Source organism: Pygocentrus nattereri, chromosome 24, assembly GCF_015220715.1.
Source record: "Pygocentrus nattereri isolate fPygNat1 chromosome 24, fPygNat1.pri, whole genome shotgun sequence".
In the NCBI taxonomy this organism is placed as follows: Eukaryota; Metazoa; Chordata; class Actinopteri; order Characiformes; family Serrasalmidae; genus Pygocentrus; species Pygocentrus nattereri.
The window spans coordinates 12,007,724-12,027,381 of record NC_051234.1 but is presented as its reverse complement, the minus strand read 5'-3'; the positions used below and the strand labels follow the sequence as shown (position 1 = coordinate 12,027,381).

General features: G+C 39.1%; 1 protein-coding gene across 2 annotated transcripts in view; it reads right to left on the bottom strand.

Moving 5' to 3' along the window:
- LOC108431035 (sodium- and chloride-dependent transporter XTRP3) overlaps positions 1 to 17,097 on the bottom strand; it is a 29,743-nt gene extending 12,646 nt beyond the window's left edge. Inside the window, exons 1-6 of one of the 2 annotated variants that reach the window (XM_017703915.2) lie at positions 16,830 to 17,097; positions 8,310 to 8,450; positions 7,468 to 7,559; positions 6,995 to 7,222; positions 5,084 to 5,194; positions 4,124 to 4,365 (exon numbers count right to left, since the gene is read on the bottom strand). In XM_017703915.2, the coding sequence (XP_017559404.1) occupies positions 4,124 to 4,365; positions 5,084 to 5,194; positions 6,995 to 7,222; positions 7,468 to 7,559; positions 8,310 to 8,450; positions 16,830 to 16,953 (938 nt within the window). In that variant the 5' untranslated portion in view covers positions 16,954 to 17,097. Of the gene's footprint in view, positions 1 to 4,123; positions 4,366 to 5,083; positions 5,195 to 6,994; positions 7,223 to 7,467; positions 7,560 to 8,309; positions 8,451 to 13,939; positions 14,006 to 16,829 lie in introns of those variants that run through there. The other variant, XM_017703916.2, reaches the window with a different exon arrangement.
- Between the last annotated feature and the right edge of the window lie 2,561 nt (positions 17,098 to 19,658).

Sequence of the window (19,658 nt, the reverse complement as noted above, 5' to 3'; positions counted from 1 at the left end):
TGTACCATCAGTCGAGAACAAGACCCCAAGATACTTAAACTCCTCCACTTGAGGCAAGAGCTCATCCCCGACCCAGAGAGGGCTCTCCACCCTTTCCCGCCTGAGAACCATGGCCTCGGATTTGGAGGTACTGATCCTCATCCCGGGCCGCTTCACACTCGGCTGCAAACCGATCCAGCGAAAGCTGAAGTTCATGGCCTGATGTCCCCAATAAGACCACATCATCTGCAAACAGCAGCAATGTGACCTTGAGGCTCCCTCCATCCCCTGACTGCACCTAGAAATTCTATCCATAAAAATTATGAATAGAATCGGTGACAAAGGTCAGCCTTGACGGAGTCCAACTCTCACTGGGAACGAGTCTGACTTACTGCCGGCCATGCGAACCAAACTCCTGCTTTGTTTGTACAGGGCCTGAATGGCTAGTAGCAAAGAGGCATGTACCCCGTACTTCCGAAGCACCTCCCACAGAATACCCCAGGGAACACAGTTGAATGCCTTCTCCAAATCCACAAAGCACATGTGGACTGGTTGGGCAAACTCCCATGAACCATCCAGAATCCTGGAGAGGCTAAAGAGTTGGTCCAGTGTTCCACGACCAGGGCGGAACCTGCACTGCTCCTCCTGAATCCGAGTTTCGACTATAAGCCGGACTCTCTTCTCCAGTACCCCTGCATAGACCTTACCGGGGGAGACCAGAACATGGCCCATTCTGAGTCAATGTCCCTCACTTCCCCCGATATCTGGTCAAAGTTCTGATGGAGGTGTGAGTTGAAGATCAATCTGACAGGTTCTTCTGCCAGACGTTCCTAGCAAACCCTCACTATACATTTGGGTTTGCCTGGTCTGACTGGCATCTTCCTCCACCACCTGATCCAACTCACCACCAGGTGGTGATCAGTTGACAGCTCAGCTCCTCTCTTTACCTGAGTGTGCAAAACACATGGCCGCAAGTCCGATGACACGACTACAAAGTCAATCATTGAACTGGGTGCGATGTGCACTTATGGACATCCTTGTGTTCAAACATGCTGTTCATTATGGACAAACTGTGGTTTGCACAGAAGTCCAAAAACTGAACACCACTCGGGTTCAGATCAGAGAGGCCATTCCTCCCAATCACACCCCTCCAGGTCTCACTGTCGTTGCCCACGTAAGCGTTGAAGTCCCCCAGTAGGAAAATAGAGTCTCCAGGAGGAGCACTTTCAAGCACCCTTCCCAAGGACTCTAGGAAGGCTGGGTACTCTGAACTGCTGTTCGGTGCATAAGCACAGACAACAGTCAGGACCTGTTCCCCATCCCGAAGGCGTAGGGAAGCTGCCATCTCGTCCACCGGAGAAAACCCCAACATACAGGTGCCGAGTCGAGGGGCTATGAGAAAGCCCACACCTGCCCGCTGGTACGTCACTGGATGTTCTGTGTAAATAATTGATTAACTGGAATAAGGTGGATGCAAATTGCATGTGTTTGTGAATGCATTATATTTATTCCTTGAGTTTTTTATCAGTTCCTGCTCAGACAGGAACAGGGACTTTTAAGTTAAATAAAGGTGCATGTATCTACAACCCCAATTCCAATGAAGTTGGGACGTTTTGTAAAACATAAATGAAAACAGAATATGATGATTTGCAAATCCTTTTCAACCTATATTCAATTGAATACACTACAAAGACACGATATTTAATGTTCAAATGGATAAACTTTATTGTTTTTTGCAAATATTCACTCATTTTGAATTTGATGCCCGCAACACGTTCCAAAGAAGTTGGGACAGGGACAACAAAAGACTGGGAAAGTTGAGGAATGCTCAACAAATACCTCTTTGGAACATTCCACAGGTGAACAGGTTAATTGGAAACAGGTGAATCTCATGATTGGGTATAAAAGGAACATCCCTGAAAGGCTGTCGTTCACAAGCAAGGATGGGGTAAGGTTCACCACTTTTTGAACAATTGCATGAGCAAATAGTCCAACAGTTTAAGAGCAACGTTTCTCAACATGCATTTCATCATCTACAGTCCATAATATCATCAAAAGATTCAGAGAATCTGGAGAAATCTCTGCAAGTAAGCGGCAAGGCAGAAAACCATCACTGAATGCCCGTGACCTTCGATCCCTCAGACGGCACTGCATTAAAAACCGACATCATTCTGTAACAGATATTACCACATGGGCTCAGGAACACTTCAGAAAACCATTGTCAGTGAACACAGTTCATCACTCCATCTACAAGTGCAAGTTAAAACTCTGCCATGCAAAGCGAAAGCCATATATCAACAACACCCAGAAACGCCGCTGGCTTCTCTGGGCCCGAGCTCATCTGAGATGGACTGACGCAAAGTGGAAAAGTGTCCTGTGGTCTGACGAGTCCACATTTCAAACTGTTTTTGGAAATCATGGACGTCGTGTCCTCTGGGCCAAAGAGGAAAAGGACTGTCCGGATTGTTATCAGCGCAAAGTTCAAAAGCCTGCATCTCTGATGGTATGGGGGTGTGTTAGTGTCCATGGACTGGGTAACTTGCACATCTGTGAAGGCACCATTAATGCTGAAAGGTACATACAGGTTTTGGAGCAACATATGCTGCCATCCAAGCAACGTCTTTTTCAGGGACGTCCTGCCTATTTCAGCAAGACAATGCCAAGCCACATTCTGCACGTTACAACAGCGTGGCTTCGTAGTAAAAGAGTGTGGGAACTAGACTGGCCCGCCTGCAGTCCAGACCTGTCTCCCATTGAAAATGTGTGGCACATTATGAAGCGCAAAATACGACAACGGAGACCCCGGACTGTTGAACAACTGAAGCTGTACATCAAGCAAGAATGGGAAAGAATTCCACCTACAAAGCTTTAACAATTAGTGTCCTCAGTTCCCAAACGCTTATTGAGTGTTGTTAAAAGGAAAGGTGATGTAACACAGTGGTAAACATGCCCCTGTCCCAACTTCTTTGCAACGTGTTGCAGGCATCAAATTCAAAATCAGTGAATATTTGCAAAAAACAATAAAGTTTATCTGTTTGAACATTAAATATCTTGTCTTTGTAGTGTATTCAGTTGAATATAGGTTGAAAAGGATTTGCAATTCATTGTATTTTGTTTTTGTTTATGTTTTACACAGCATCCCACCTTCACTGGAATTGGGGTTGTAAAAGAAGTGGCAGCCATCTTGCGGAGATCAAAAGCTGGAGGAGAAGTTTGTATGGAGCCTCAGTGCCAGCCTGAAAAAAATTTAAAGCTCCCTTTCCCCCAGTTTCCTCTCTCATTGTTGTTCTTAATTAATTTTGATGTCTGGGATTAAGCCAAGAAGCCGGGTGAGACCTTTTTGGTGACTTTTGCCATTACATTGTTACTGCTGAACTGTTCCAGGTCCCTGCTAGAGTATTGTTAGGTGGTTGCTGTGGTATTCCAGGTGGTTTTTAAGGTGTTGCTAGATGGTGGTTGTTATGGTGTTGCTGGCTGATTGCTGTGTTATCTTTAGTGGTTGCTAGGCGGAGGCTATGGTGTCTCTTGTGGTTGCTAGAGTGTTGCCAAAAGCCAGGTGAGACCATTCTGGTGGTTTTTGCCATTACATTGTTACTGCTGTTCCGGGTGCTTGCTAGAGTATTGTTAGGTGGTTGCTGTGGCATTTCAGGTGGTTGCTAAGGTGTTGCTGAGTGATTGCTGTGTTATCTTTAATGGTTGCTAGGATGTTGCTAGGTGGAGGCTATGGTATCTCTTGTGGTTGCTAGGGTGTTGCCTAGAAGCCGGGTGTGACCTTTTCGTTGCTTTTTTTTTGCCATTACAGTTTTACTGCTGAACTGCTCTCTATGGAACTGAAGTCTCTCTGATAAAGTTATGGACGTATTTGTGGATGTGAACATTGGTTTTCAACTCATCTAAACCCAATCTGAATGTTTGGTATGTATGTTTGGTTTGCCTGGTCGTTTGTTTTCTGTGGATTTCAAAGGTTGTAAAAGTCACAACTGAGGTATTCTGCAGCCACTTCTGCTTAACGTCTTGACATTTGTACTCTGTCGGTTTAATTACATCAATTAGCAATTTGTCATGAGTTCAGACTGTTACAAAACGTTCATTCAGGTCGGTCCTAATTTTGGGAGAACATTGTCAGCCTCTACTAGTCTCATACCTCTCCAAACAGCTCTCGTAGTTGAATGTGGCCTTGAAGCCGTAGATGGAGAAGGTGACGATGCTGGCGAAAATGGAAGTGCCGCTGTTGATAAGAGACACTGTGATGGCCTGATTCTCAAAGTTGTTGTTGTGATGGTTGTAGCTGGCGAAGGCAATGAGGGAGCCGAAGCCCAGACCTAGAGAGAAGAAGATCTGAGTGGCAGCGTTGATCCACGTCTGAGGGTTTGCCAGCTGCTCCATCTACAGAGATGCCAGCAAATGAACAGAAGCTTAGAAGAACTACAGTGTTTTCAAAGCTAATCTCTATGTGCTGCATCTGTAGCTTACAATCAATCACGGACAGTAACTCATTTCCCTGAACAGAAAACCTGCTGAGTAGGAGGCTGCCAGGTGTTCCAGGTGCTTGCTAGAGTATTGTTAGGTGGTTGCAGTTGTATTCCAGGTGATTGCTAGGGTGTTTCTCCGTGATTGTGGTGGTATTGAAGGTGATTTCTAAGGTGTTGTTAGCTAGTCGCTGTGGTATCTCTCATGGTTGCTTGGGAGTTGCTAGGTGATTGCTATAACATTCAAGGATGTTGCTGTTGCCAAGTGGTTGCTGTGGTATCCCAGGTGGTTGTTAGGGTGCTCCATCATGCTGACAGAAGACAAACTTCTATCCACTTATTGTACAATGGCAATAATTCAGTTTCAGGATGTTGAGCATTCTACCATTCATTTCTATGGAGGGATATTAAATTGAATATTCTGGACTTGGTTTAGTGTCAATATCTTGAAAACTGCAGGATAAGTTCATGAACAAAAACTGAGAAGACACATAAGATCAAAATGGAAGAAGAAGAAATGCTAGTGTTGGGCATTGTAATATGACATTTCCAATATCTTTGAAATGCAGAACAATGATTTCTTTGTCCAGGACCCAGAAATCAAAAATGCAGGGTGGGTGATGTGTGGGTCCTACCTTTGGTGTAAACATGTACTTCACTCCATTTAGAGCTCCATGCAGGGTGACTCCACGAATCAGGTAGATGATGAGGACCACGTAGGGAAATGTAGCGGTAAAATACACAACCTGAGGATCAGAGTCGTTACTTAGCATCTGTATGAAAATGACGTCTGCCAGTTTATTTCTACTTAGAGGTGTTTTAAAAATAAAATACACTGTTCTACAACCACTTTCTAAGGAACTACTCCAGAGTGTAGTTCTGTTTTGTGTCAGTGGATAATCAAAAATATTAAGTCTATTGTTTTAGTTCTGAAGGGAATTAGATCTAGTGGAAATGGAATTAGTAAATTATTACAGTTTTTGTTGCCTTCTTCTTACAGGGTTTCTTTGTCATTGATTAAATAATTAATTAAAGATGAATTTAATATAGTGACTGAAGGCAAAAGAACTACATCAGTAAAATTACCAGCACTACCTTCAGATTTTTTAGTTAATAGCAATTTTAAAGAGCTACAAATTCTGCCAATATAACTCCAATAACTCCAGCAGTTTTAAACAAGGATTTGCTTTTCAGATGTCAACTTATGTTGTTTTGAGTTAAAAAAAAGTGCCACTAAAAACTTGAAAAGGGCATTTCCTGAAGAATATGCAGTGATTAGCAGAGCATATTGCCATGGCATTTCAGGTGGTTGCCTGAGGGTTGCTTGGTGGTTGCTATGGTATTGCAGGTGACTGTAAAGGTGTGGCTAGTTGGTTGCTATGGTATGAGAGGTGGTTAGTAGGAGATTGCTAGACGGTTTCTATGCTGTTTCAGGTGGTTGCCTGAGGATTGCTTGGTGGTTGCTATGGTCCTGCAGATGATTGCAAGGGTGTGGCTAGTTGGTTGCTATGGTATTGAAGGTGGTTGCTGTGGTATTGAAGGTGGTTGCTAGGAGATTGCTAAATGGTTGCTATGCTGTTTCAGGTGGTTGCTATGGTATTGGAGGTGGTTGCTAGGAGATTGCTGGATGGTTGTTCCAGGCACTCGCTAGAGACTTAAACAAATAATCAGGTCATTGACCTGGGTATAAAACTGGCAAAACATAAAAATTCTCAAATATGTCTGAATGTTGGTTGCTGTTCAAAATAACATCACATTCCTGAATATGATTTTACATAACATTTACATTATTGGTTTCATTGACAGAATTAATATTTGTAGTAGCATATTTTTAAGCATTAATATCAGAAGGCATTAACTCGCGCTTAGCGTTAAAGTGTTATGACATTCGCATGGCAGGGCAGGCAAAGAACAGACAGTACGTGACAAATATGCAGAGATGTTCTCAATAACAGGAAACCGGCCAAGGCCAAAAACAGAAATAGTTCTGCGCTTAACTGTTAGAACATGAGGTTTTCGCATCCATATATGGTAAGCCATATGTCCATTGCACCCATTAAACAGGAACATGTATTTAGGTTCAGCTTATACACACACACATATTCAGCTTCAGGGTATAAAAGGAGTCAGAACACATTGGGAGGTCAGAGCTTACTTGGGAGATACATGATGCATGTTCTCTGTTTGTAACCTCTCCAGAATTCTGTAATAAAACTTTGTTTGTTTCACTTCAGTCTGATCTACTCGTCTTATTTTTTGCATCAACAAACACGCAGGACTGGTTTCGTCCACAAGAGTCAGTTATTCATTCTACCTAATTAGAAACTGTAGAATAGACTCAGTTTATATCACAATACCTACATTTAGAGTCAGTTATTCATTTACATTATTGGTTTCATTGACAGAATTGGATCTATGGAATCTTAATAAATATGGGATGATTTATCTTTAACATATTTAATGTAAATGTTTAGATGCGAATGTTAATTATTCTGTGTCCACTGAACACTGTGATATTATGTATCTGATTAAATTGATTTAATTACTTTTCCCGTGGATTTGACCCCTTTAACGATGAAGAGATAAACAATTAGCCAGGCTAACAGCAGACAGAGCGCCAGGCCCATGTGCACACCACCGTTTTCATCGATGGATGATGAGATGTTCAGCGTTTCACGGAAGAAGAAGTATTGTGTGGGTGTGGCCACCTCACACTCCTCCAAATAGGCTGTTCGGTTACTGTTTACAGGACAGTCTGACCATGGCAACACGGCCTGTAAACAAACCCATAGGGAAAATACAGTGTAATGAAAATATATTAAAATGTATTCTGTTTACTTTTTGGAACATAGTGACAGAATATGACATGGAATTGTCATAGGAAAGACTAATTGCATGAAGTTAAACGAGAAAAATAACAAAGTTTAAGAAATACAAATGTGATATATTGAAGATTCATTACAGTAACATTTTGTAAAATATTGGCAGTGTATTATTTATGTCATACAGAAATATTAACCTGAAAGGAATGGAAGAGATACCAAAAGCTCCAGGCATTGATCACATTGTAATACAGGCACAGATACAGTGAGGTTACAACACTGGCGATGCCTGCAGAGAGAGAAAAACTGGATAAAAAGGGCTCAAATTTATAATAAAAGGCATTTAATATTCCCACATTTCACCATCGCACATTGCAATTTTAACTTCTGAATAAATCCTTAACAACATAAACTCTAACCGTAGCCTCTTCAATTCTAATTAAACAATAATAGACACTGAATAATAAATAGTAGATACAGAAAAATAAATAGTAGATAATAACTAATAATTGAAAGCAGTTATTAATGACTCTAGCAATACTATAGCATTGCTCTAGCATAATTTAATAATTAATAGAATATTTTGAATAATTCTTAGTAGATTCTGAATCATTCATAGAATATTTTGAATAATTACTAGAATATTTTGAATAATTCATAGTCGATACTGAGTAGTTAATCGTGGATATTGAATAATTCATAAAAGATACTTAATAGTTCAAAGTAGATACTGAATAATTCATAGTTGATTCCAAATAATTCATAGTAGATATGATATGAGATAAAGAATAATTAATAGTAGGTACTTAATCAAAAATATGACATCACAATACTGAAGGCATTTTTTACAACACAGAATATTTAGTTTAGACTGTCACATTAATGATTCGGCAATGTGTATATATCACATGGAATATATAGCAGCAATATGTAGCAATATAATAATGTGATACTATGTTCTATGTTCTAATAATGTTTATTATTTTTCAGCTTTAAATGATGAGGCCGTAATGTCCTCCTTTGGAATAAATAAACACACCTAATCCACCCAGGTAGGGACTGATGGCACTCCAGGCTCCAATGCTGCCCAGACGCATCTTCTGTCCAATGGCCAGCTCCATGTAGAACAGAGGAATGCCCTCTACAAACAGCATGATGAGGTATGGGATCATAAAGCCCCCTACAGGCCAAGGAATAAAAACAAATCATCTGGTTTAAATAAGACAAGAAGGCAATCATATTTACATTGACATAAGTTTCAAGAATTTCAGGAATTTATGCTTTTCAGGCACACAAATGTATAAGAGCAAGGGCGTGGTCATGTGTTTTGCAAATAAGTGTAACGTACCTACATTCAGAACAATGCTTACATTAAAGTGAGTTATTCCTTCAACCCAATAAGAAACTGTAGAACAGACTCACTTTATGTCACAATACCTACATTCAGAGTCAGTTATTCATTCAGCCTAATGAGAAACTGTAGAACAGACTCACTTTATGTCACAATACCTACATTCAGAGTCAGTTATTCATTCAGCCTAATGAGAAACTGTAGAACAGACTCAGTTTATATCACAATACCTACATTTAGAGTCAGTTATTCATTCAACCTAATGAGAAACTGTAGAACAGACTCAGTTTATATCACAATACCTACATTTAGAGTCAGTTATTCATTCATCCTAATGAGAAACTGTAGAACAGACTCAGTTTATATCACAATACCTACATTTAGAGTCAGTTATTCATTCATCCTAATGAGAAACTGTAGAACAGACTCAGTTTATATCACAATACCTACATTTAGAGCCAGTTATTCATTCATCCTAATAAGAAACTGTAGAACAGACTCAGTTTATATCACAATACCTACATTTAGAGCCAGTTATTCATTCAACCTAATGAGAAACTGTAGAACAGACTCAGTTTATATCACAGTACCTACATTTAGAGTCAGTTATTCATTCAACCTAATGAGAAACTGTAGAACAGACTCAGTTTATATCACAATACCTACATTTAGAGTCAGTTATTCATTCATCCTAATGAGAAACTGTAGAACAGACTCAGTTTATATCACAATACCTACATTTAGAGTCAGTTATTCATTCAACCTAATGAGAAACTGTAGAACAGACTCAGTTTATATCACAGTACCTACATTTAGAGTCAGTTATTCATTCAACCTAATGAGAAACTGTAGAACAGACTCAGTTTATATCACAATACCTACATTTAGAGTCAGTTATTCATTCATCCTAATGAGAAACTGGAGAACAGACTCAGTTTATATCACAATACCTACATTTAGAGTCAGTTATTCATTCAGCCTAATGAGAAACTGTAGAACAGACTCAGTTTATATCACAATACCTACATTTAGAGTCAGTTAGTCATTCAACCTAATGAGAAACTGTAGAACAGACTCAGCTTATATCACAATACCTACATTTAGAGTCAGTTAGTCATTCAACCTAATGAGAAACTGTAGAACAGACTCAGTTTATATCACAATACCTACATTCAGAGTGTGGATTTTTTACATTTTTAGTAGCATACTTTTAAGCATTAATAATTGTAGTAGCATACTTTTAAGCATTAATATCAGAAGGCATTAACTCGCACTTAGCGTTAAAGTGTTATGACATTCACATGGCAGGGCAGGCAAAGAACAGACAGTACGCGACAAATGTGCAGAGATGTTTTCAATAACAGGAAACCGGCCAAGGCCAAAAACAGAAGTAGGTCAGCCAAAATCTCATCTTAAACACAAAGGGGATTGGGCCTTCGCAGTTATTGCCCCTAGACTCTGGAATAAACTGCCACTTCATAACCGTACTTCAGAGTCTACACAGTCTTTTAAATCCTCCTTAAAAACTTATCTATTTACCTTAGCTTTTAATTCAAGTTCAGTCTGAGCTTTCAGGGTTTTTGTCTCTGTCTCTGATCTCATGTTAGTGTATCCTATTTATTGTATTTGTTGCTTTATATTATGTTTTATTCTTGTTATTTTATTGACTTTGGGATTTATTGCTTAATTTTAAACTTGTAAAGCACTTTGGTCAACTTCGTTGTTTTTAAATGTGCTCTAGAAATAAAATTGACATTGTGCTTAACCGATAGAACATGAGGTTTTCGCATCTATATATGGTAAACCATATGTCCATTGCACCCATTAAACAGGAACATGTACACATTTAGGTTCAGCTTATACGCACACACATATTCAGTTTCAGGGTATAAAAGGAGTCAGAACACATTGGGACGTCAGAGCTTACTTGGGAGATACATGATGCATGTTCTCTGTTTGTAACCTCTCCAGAATTCTGTAATAAAACTTTGTTTGTTTCACTTCAGTCTGATCTACTCGTCTTATTTTTTGCATCAACAAACATGCAGGACTGGTTTCGTCCACAAGAGTCAGGTATTTATTCAACCTAATGAGAAACTGTAGAACAGACTCAGTTTATATCACAATACCTACATTTAGAGTCAGTTATTCATTCAGCCTAATGAGAAACTGTAGAACAGACTCAGTTTATATCACAATACCTACATTTAGAGTCAGTTATTCATTCAGCCTAATGAGAAACTGTAGAACAGACTCAGTTTATATCACAATACCTACATTTAGAGTCAGTTAGTCATTCAACCTAATGAGAAACTGTAGAACAGACTCAGTTTATATCACAATACCTACATTTAGAGTCAGTTATTCATTCTGCCTAATTAGAAACTGTAGAATAGACTCAGTTTATATCACAATACTTACATTTAGAGTCAGTTATTCATTCAGCCCAATGAGAAACTGTAGAACAGACTCAGTTTATATCACAACACCTACATTTAGAGTCACCCTAGACTTTAAAATTGTGATATAAACTGAGTCTGTTCTACAGTTTCTCATTAGGTTAAGTTGGATTTTTACCAGTCTTCTGTAAAGCTTCTCCAACAGTAACTATGAAAGGGCCCGTTTGTGGGCGGAGCCTGGACAAATTGGTTTAAATGAAATGGTTTAATGAATGTCAAAGTTGTTCTCCTTGGCCTCATCTGAATTATTGAGCAAGACACTTTGTGATCACTCAAGCTCATAAACACACTGTGGAAACATTGCACAAGCTCACTCGCCCCAGAGAGGAGAGAGAGAGAAAGAGAGAGAGAGGAGGGCTGACGCAGCCACTGACCCAAAAAACAGCTTCCTACTGTTCCTGTATGGTACAAACACTGAGGACCAGTTTCTAGGACATGGATTAAGTCTAGCCTTGGAATGAATAGCAGAGCTAATGATAAAAGGACCACTAAAAATACTTCTTTTAGCACTTTTATTTTGTATGGTGAAATGGTTCTTCAGATTGATGGAGAACGCGATGTATATGGTTCTATATAGCACCAAAAAGGGTTCTCCTATTATTCTGATGTCAAGCTTGTAACCATGCAAGAATCCCTTTTGATGCTGTATAGAACTGTTTTCAAAAAGGTTCTATATAGAACCATTGGCTTATCCACAGGGCTGCCGGACCCACCGGAACAAGTGGATATTTGGCCCATCACTTTTTGAAGTACTGGGGTCACGACCCACCACTTTCACAGATTTCAGGACTTTCCCTGACCTCCATGGAGCACAGAGCACATGAAACAATTGAGGTTTATTACTACTGTTATAACTGTGATACACATAGACCATAAATGTCTAACACAGCAGTGCTTCCCTGACAATGAACTGTGTTTGAAAACAGATGGAAGTACTTCAGAGATGTTAGCTAGCAGAGTTTACTGTCTGAGGCTGAACCCAGTGGAACACAGGTCAAAATAAACACTAATGACATTATTTACTATAATAATAATAACATTATTACTATATTATAACAATAATAATAACAATATTACTATTATTACTTGTTTTTAGAGATGTGGCACCATCCCTGCATATACAACACATTCTCAATCAATCTACAGAACCATTTCACTATGCTAAGAACAATGTAAGCATGAAATGGTTCTACATAGAACCCATGGTTCTAAATAGAGCTGTTCCCTATATTGAAGAACCCTTAAGGAACCATCTTTAAGAGTGTATAAATCCAAAACTCTGTAGACTCCAGAGTTTCTTCTGAAATGAAGGTGTTAATAGTGGGTTTGCGCTGCAGTAGCAGCCTCTACGCTTCTGGGAAGGCTATACACTGGATGTTGGAACATTGCTGTGAGGATTTGATTGAGCATTAGTGAGGTCAGCTACTGATATTGGATGGTCAGGTACTAATGTTTGGACGGTCACTTCAACTCATCCCAAAGGTATTAGATGAATGGATCAAAATTTTATGATCTACATCTGTATAAATGAACATGTTTGTGGACCTTTTGAATGATGTATCTGTTCTAAAATAGTAATTTTGGGGTTCATTATGGAGTTTTGCTTTGAAAGAATCAACGAAATGTATGGTTTTAGCCAGTTGTGTAAAGTGTATTGATATTGCTGTTGTTGGAAGAAAACCTTTTATCTCCAAAATGGTAACTTTAGGAGAAGGAAAAAAAATATACTTTACTTTTAAAGTAAGTCAATGGAACCAGACTTTTTCCCCAAGTTAGTTTGAGTCATTTCTTTTGGTTCATTCATCATGAAATTTACACACAATGTAAAGGGAAACAGGTATATTCAAATAGTCAAAAACTGAAAATGTCAAAAATGGAGATACAAGGTTTTATTCCGACAACAGCGATGTGCAGGTGTGTTGCTCATAGCTTGCTGCATGCTGAGTTGTATTTATGGAGCTGTAAGATTATGTAACCTTTGGAACATTTTAATGCAGTGATAGAGGCAAATGAGAGGCCTACAAAAGTTGGTAACTGTAAATCTGCAGACCCACCTGTACGGTAGGTGTTAATAAAGTGGAAAGTCGATGTGGTGTTCTCACAAAAACAGCAGATTACAGTACGGGACTGAGTCCACATTTACTGCTAATCTTATTAAAGAAAGAGGCTTGTAAATGTTTTTCACCCACTGGCTGCACAAACTGTGGCTTAAAAACAGGGAAAATACTGAAAAAGAGTAAACAGTGAGCAAGCATTTGAGCTATTTCTCCCTTTAAAGTGATGGTTTTCTTTACTTAAGACAAATGTAATCAATAAGCAACAATTTATTTGGTGCGTAAATTTTGCTTCTTTAGTTTTAGCCCTGAAGCTACATGGCTAGCGTTGCTAACAACAATGGAAATCTCTGCCACCCAAAAACCGAATAGATGTACTTAACAGATGTACTTCTGCTTTTTAGCTGTACTTTTGTCCATGTTTGTACAAAAAGTGAGTCAAACAGTGTCAGAAACTACATAATCGAGACTATTAGAGATACTGAACGCAGTTAGCACCATGCTAACTCACATACATAAGCTTCCGTTGCTTGTTAGCTACATTAGCCTCATAGGTCCAGTGCTAAAACTACAGAAGCAAACTTCAGACACTAAACATGTTTTGGCTGAACAGTTACATTGGTTGTAAGGCTGGGGCGGAAGAGATGATTCACTTTTTTTGCCAAATTATCGCTTTAAGCAATTAGAAACTCATGGCAGGTGCCTCATCCCACAACAAGACAACAAACTGCATATACTGGTGACATCCACGCCAACATGGATGTTTCTTTCCACCTGATAACAGGTTTACAGATGACTGTGTTACCTGAGGAACATCAGGAGACAGTCTGGTGCCCCATCCTGCTTTACTGTCCTTCACATGCTACAATAAACTGCTCCTTAAAGAGACACAACAACAACAAACAACAAATAGCAAAGCATATCTGACTCTATTACTAGTATTATTATGTATTAGCAATATCCAGTGTTTTCTACTATATTATTATCATCTCAGTCGTGTTCTGCTGGGTCCCTGCTATAGGCGTTAGGCAGCTGCTTAGGGCCTCTGAAACACAAGGGGCCCCACAAATATTTTCATTTGTTTATTTTTTCAGTTTTTGCTTTTTGTTTTTGCTTTTTTCAGAGTCTGAAAAACAAATCTGAAAAACATTTAACAGAAAATTACCAAGAAAACTTAACATCTAACTCTACTCTCAGCTGTGTGAGGGTCAGTGAGTCACTTTTCACCTTTATTCCAGCTTGCATTCTTTTCAGGAGACTCACTTTCAGTTCCTCAAAGAATCTGCAGACACACCTCCAAAGTTCAGTCTTAGAAGCTGGTTGATGATTTTCTGAAGTAATCAAACACATTCAATAGTGTTGATGTCTGGACTCTGGGGTGGCCAGTCCATTGTTCAGCTTTTTTTTAATGTGTCTGTCTCCTTTTCTCAGTGAAGTTCTTCTTGACAAATACACATCCTTTCAGACCTGTAGTGCTGAGTCGCCTTCTCACAGTGGAAGGATGAACAGAAACACCTGTGGATGTTTTCAGATCTGAAGCAGCTTGATTTTCTCCTCTCTCTCAAAGATGAAAGCTTTAAGTGCTGTTTATCTGATGGGGGCAGTTTTGGGCTCTACCAGCTCTTCCAGATGGTTATTAGGAAACCCATTTTCTCTGTAGTTTTTCTCCAGTTTTCACTTCATGCAAGTGGATTGTCTTATATCTGATTTAATAACTTGTACTTAATGTTAATAGCCATTTTGATTGGAGACGAAATAAAGTCTCTGACCTTTGCACAGTAGTGTATATACTATTCCCCATCTGTCTTCTGTTTGGGTCTTCAAGCTCTGAATGGCTGGTTCATGGTCTCTACCCATCCTGTAGCTGGTCATCCTCTTTACCTTCAATTATGTTTCCTAGTGAGTTGGTTCTTCTCAGGATGTGTCCAAAGTAAGATATTCAGTTTGGTTCTCTTGGCTCTGAGTGAGAGGAGAGGCTTGATTTGTTCAAGATGTATTTATTTGTTCTCTTTGCTGTCTGAGGTTCTCTTCACCAACACCAACATTCAAAGCACCTATATTTTCCTGTCTTGCTTGTTTACTATCCAGCGTTCACATCCATAAAGAACCACAGAGGAGACCACAGTCTGGACAGCTCTGATCTCGGTTTGTAGAGACAAACTGTTGCATTTAAAGATCTTTTTAAGCTCCTTCATCCTCGTTCTGCCCATTTGCGTCCTTTTACTGAGTGCTGGGTCCTCAGTTTGTAATAATTGTGTATGTAGTTAACAATTTCTTTCCAGAAATTAGTACATCATTCCATGAATGATGTACTAATTCTCATTCTTTTAAAGAAAATAACATGATTGGGATTGGTTGGGGGGCCCAAGTAAATTTTCACCAAGGACCCCCAAGAAACAGCCCTGCAAACTAATTTATTTCAGTTGTTAAAGATGTAATTTCTAGAAATGTCTGCCTTATGTTTTTAAGCAGTGCCTGTTGCCTCTCTCTCTCTCTCTCTCTCTCTCTGTCTCTCTAGATCTAACATGGCTTAGAGAGAATCTAATAAATGATAATAAATCATATACAAGTAACATGCTGGTTTACTAGTATTTTGCAGTATCTGACAGCATCACAGTTTGACTCTTTAAGACCTGTTTAAATAAAATTCATCTGTCCAAATGTTAATAAAACACAGAGAACACACTCAAATATGGCATTTTTCTAAATCCCTGCATAATTAAGTGGTTCAGATGTAAACAGACATTCAGAGCGGTTTGGTGTGAAATGCTCCGTTCCAGAGAAACGAGTCAGATTTGGTGATGGTGAAAGGAACCAGACGTCATCCTCTATAAGCTCCCTCACAGAAAGTTACTACATGAAATGGTTATGAATTCACTGCCTGATGACTGAGACACTGTTTAATGATAGTTTTGAGAACTTAAACTCCATTCATGGTGGAGGGATACATACAGGGCGCTGTGAGACAAAATAGTCATCAAAGAAAACATATTATTCCAGATTTTCCACTGTTTTCCATCATCAACATTTCATATAAACCCAGAAGGCTCATGTAGGTTCACTACTGGTTTTGGACAGTAAATAAAATGTCTATGTTTGTGTTGTAGTCAGAGAGCCCTGGTTCCTATCACCACCACTGTAAAAACATCTGAACCTTTTCACACCAAACCACTTTGAACCTGTCTGTTTACATCTCACACTATTTTATAGAGGAAATTTGAAATATTGGAATTCCCCTTAAGTAACCCTACTGACATGTGACTGGTCTAATCTATATAAAACAGCACTAACCAGTAGAATGGGATACTCTGGAGCAGCTGCACATGATTTTAAGGTCTCCATGCCCAATGCCAAGCATGGGCTAAAGGGGTATAAAGCCACCAGCATTAGGTTGTGAAGTACTGGAACTGTGTTCTCTGGAGTGATGGAGCTCCATCCAATACCTTTGGGATGAGTTGGAGTGATCCAGAACTGACCATCCAACATCAGCACCTGACCTCACTTATGCTCAATCAAATCCTCACAGCAGTGTTCCAACATCTAGTGTAAAGTCTTCCCAGATGAGTACAGGCTGTTACTGCAATACAAACTCACTATTAACACCTTCATTTCAGAACAAACACCAGAGTCTACAGACCTCTGTACCCATAGTGGCTGTTGCTCTTCCAGTATTGAAGTGTTTAGGCTGGTCTTACCTCCTCCGTGCATTTGACAGAGATACGGAAAACGCCAGACGTTTCCAAGTCCAACAGCGTAAGAAACACAAGCCAGAACAAACTGCATGGGGTTGTCCCATGATGGTCTGCTCTCTTTCTCCATGGTAGTGTCCAGTTAACTCAGGCACAGGTTCAGGAGGAAACAGCAGCCTATTTGGACGATCTGGTCAATAAACTGACAAATCCACTCAAATCCTGCAGAACACCTGATCGCTGTTTAGAAGTCCGAGGCAGAAAGGTCAGTAAGCTAACTCTCAGTGCAGTTAGAGTTTACCAGCCTGAGAGTATTATACTGCTCCAGGACAGGGGGCGGGGCCTCCACTTTAATTGGCCAAATGTATGGAATGCAGGTGAATGTTTACCCGAGGAAGATCACAATTTCTGCCAACATTGCAAAAGATAAGATAAAGCTTTATTATCCATCGTCACAGAAATCTGTCTCACACCACAGTCTCCAAAATCATCAGGCCAAGGCCGTAGATTAGGATATAAATAATTAAAAAATAACTAGGCCCTAGGTAATACATAGACAGTAAATAAATCCACTTTGCAATAAATAAGTAAATAAATAACTAAGTAATAAACAAAATAAATAACTGATATATAACCAAATTCACCAAGCAATAAAGAAATAACTTCATTAATATTTACATACGTCTATATATGTGTGATTGTGTGTATGCGTTCACATGTGTATATGTGTGTCTATGTGTGTATCTTTGTCTGTGTACATATTTGTGTGTACTTATGAACACTACTCACAAAACATTAGAGATATTTGGCTTTTGGGTGAAATTTCAGGATGAACCTAAAATGCACTCTAACCTTCAGGTGAACTTAATGTCACCTTCTCTAAACTTTTGAATGCACATATCCAACTGTTCAATGCTTCAGTACTTTTTGCACAACTTGCTGTTCTCTAACAAGGAGCTTAACGGCAAGGTCTAGTCAATACAGAACTGCCCTACACTTTGTGAATGGTACAGTGACAAGCCCATTCTACGTAAATAACATCATTAATCCAGTCATTGTGCCTCTGCATGAATAACACAGGCCTAATTTCATCTTCATGGATGGAAATGCTCCAGTTCATCGAGGTCGCATCATTAGGGAACGGCTGCTGGAGACTGGGGTACCTCAAATGGCATGGCCATCTGCACTTTCTCCAGACCTAAATCCCATAGAAAACCTATGGGATGAGCTGAGTCGCCGTGTAGAGGCTCATAACTCTGTGCCCCAGAACCTTAAAGACCTGAGGACTGCCCTTCAAGAAGAGTGTGATGCCATGCCTCAGCAGACAATGAGTCGACTTGTGAACAGCATGAGACGTCGTTGCTCAAGGGCAAATGACAAGTTATTGAGACATTGACATTTTTTGTTGGGGTATACCCACCACTGTTGTTGGCTTTTGTTTCAATAAATTGTTTGAGATGAGGAAATTACCACTGCATGCTTCTACTTTAATGCCCTACTTTCATGATATAATATTACTGTAACGTGAACTTTTTACGGTTTCCATAAAAAGCCAAATATCCCTAACTTTTTGTGAGTAGTGTATGGGTGTGTGTATATGTGTATATATATATATATATATATATATATATATATATATATATGTGTGTGTGTGTGTGTGTGTGTGTGTATATGTGTATATTTGTGTGTATATATATATATATATATATATATATATATATATATATATATATATATATGTGTGTGTGTGTGTGTGTGTGTGTGTGTGTGTGATAGTGTATCAGAGCCTTCCAGTTCTGTGCCGTGTATGAAGTGTGCCTATTACTATAACACTATAATACAGCTCTATAAACATGGTGGGGGGTGATTAAACCCTTCATTCACTGATGCCGCTGAACTCTTCTCCCCTTTTCTAGAGTCTTACAAACATCTAACCTGTGGCCTTTGAAACTATAAAAGCAGAGATTTGTTGTGGAGAGACAGTAGAGGCTTAATACCTGTAACAAACTGAGAAATGATTCTGTGTGTATTTCAGTCATAAAATAGTTTTTATATTTATATTTTATGTCATTTTTATTAGATTTTATTACTGATTTCAGATGTACTTCTGAAATATCAGCTTGGCATTCAGTTCAGAGTTTACAGGTCTCCAAACCTGAATTAACTGCGGTCTGAGTATATAAACCTGGATTAATCGTAGCCTGACTTTCTAAAACTGCATTAACCACAGCCTGAGTATCTAAACCTGAATAAATCACAGTGTAAATATCTAAACCTTGATTAATCACAACCTGAGCATCTAAACCTGGAATAATCACAATTCTTTGTATATAAAATGGGTTAATCACAATTCATGATATATACACCTAGAATAATCACAGTCTGAGTATGTAAACCTGAATTTATCACAGCTTGAATATCTAAACTTGGATTAATCACAGCCTGAGTATATAAACCTGGATTAATCACAACATGAGCATTTAAACCTGAAATAATCTCAGCCTATGTAAATCTGGAATAATCCCAATTCTTAGAATACAAAACCTGCATTAATTACAATCTGAGTATCTAAACCTGGATTAATCGTAGCCTGAGTATCCACACCTGGATTAAATACAATTCCTAGTATCTAAACCTGGATTAATCACAATTCAGAGTATCTAAACCTGGATTAATCACAACCTTCGCTCTGAGTGATGGTGTTGTGATACTGTCAGTGGAGGACTAGGTCAAACATTTCACCCGGACCCCCGATCCTGATCTGAACTATAACCCAGCTGTCTCAGGAGGACCAGGTCAGATTGGACTGGTCAGCAGCAGCGCAGGTTGGTGGGG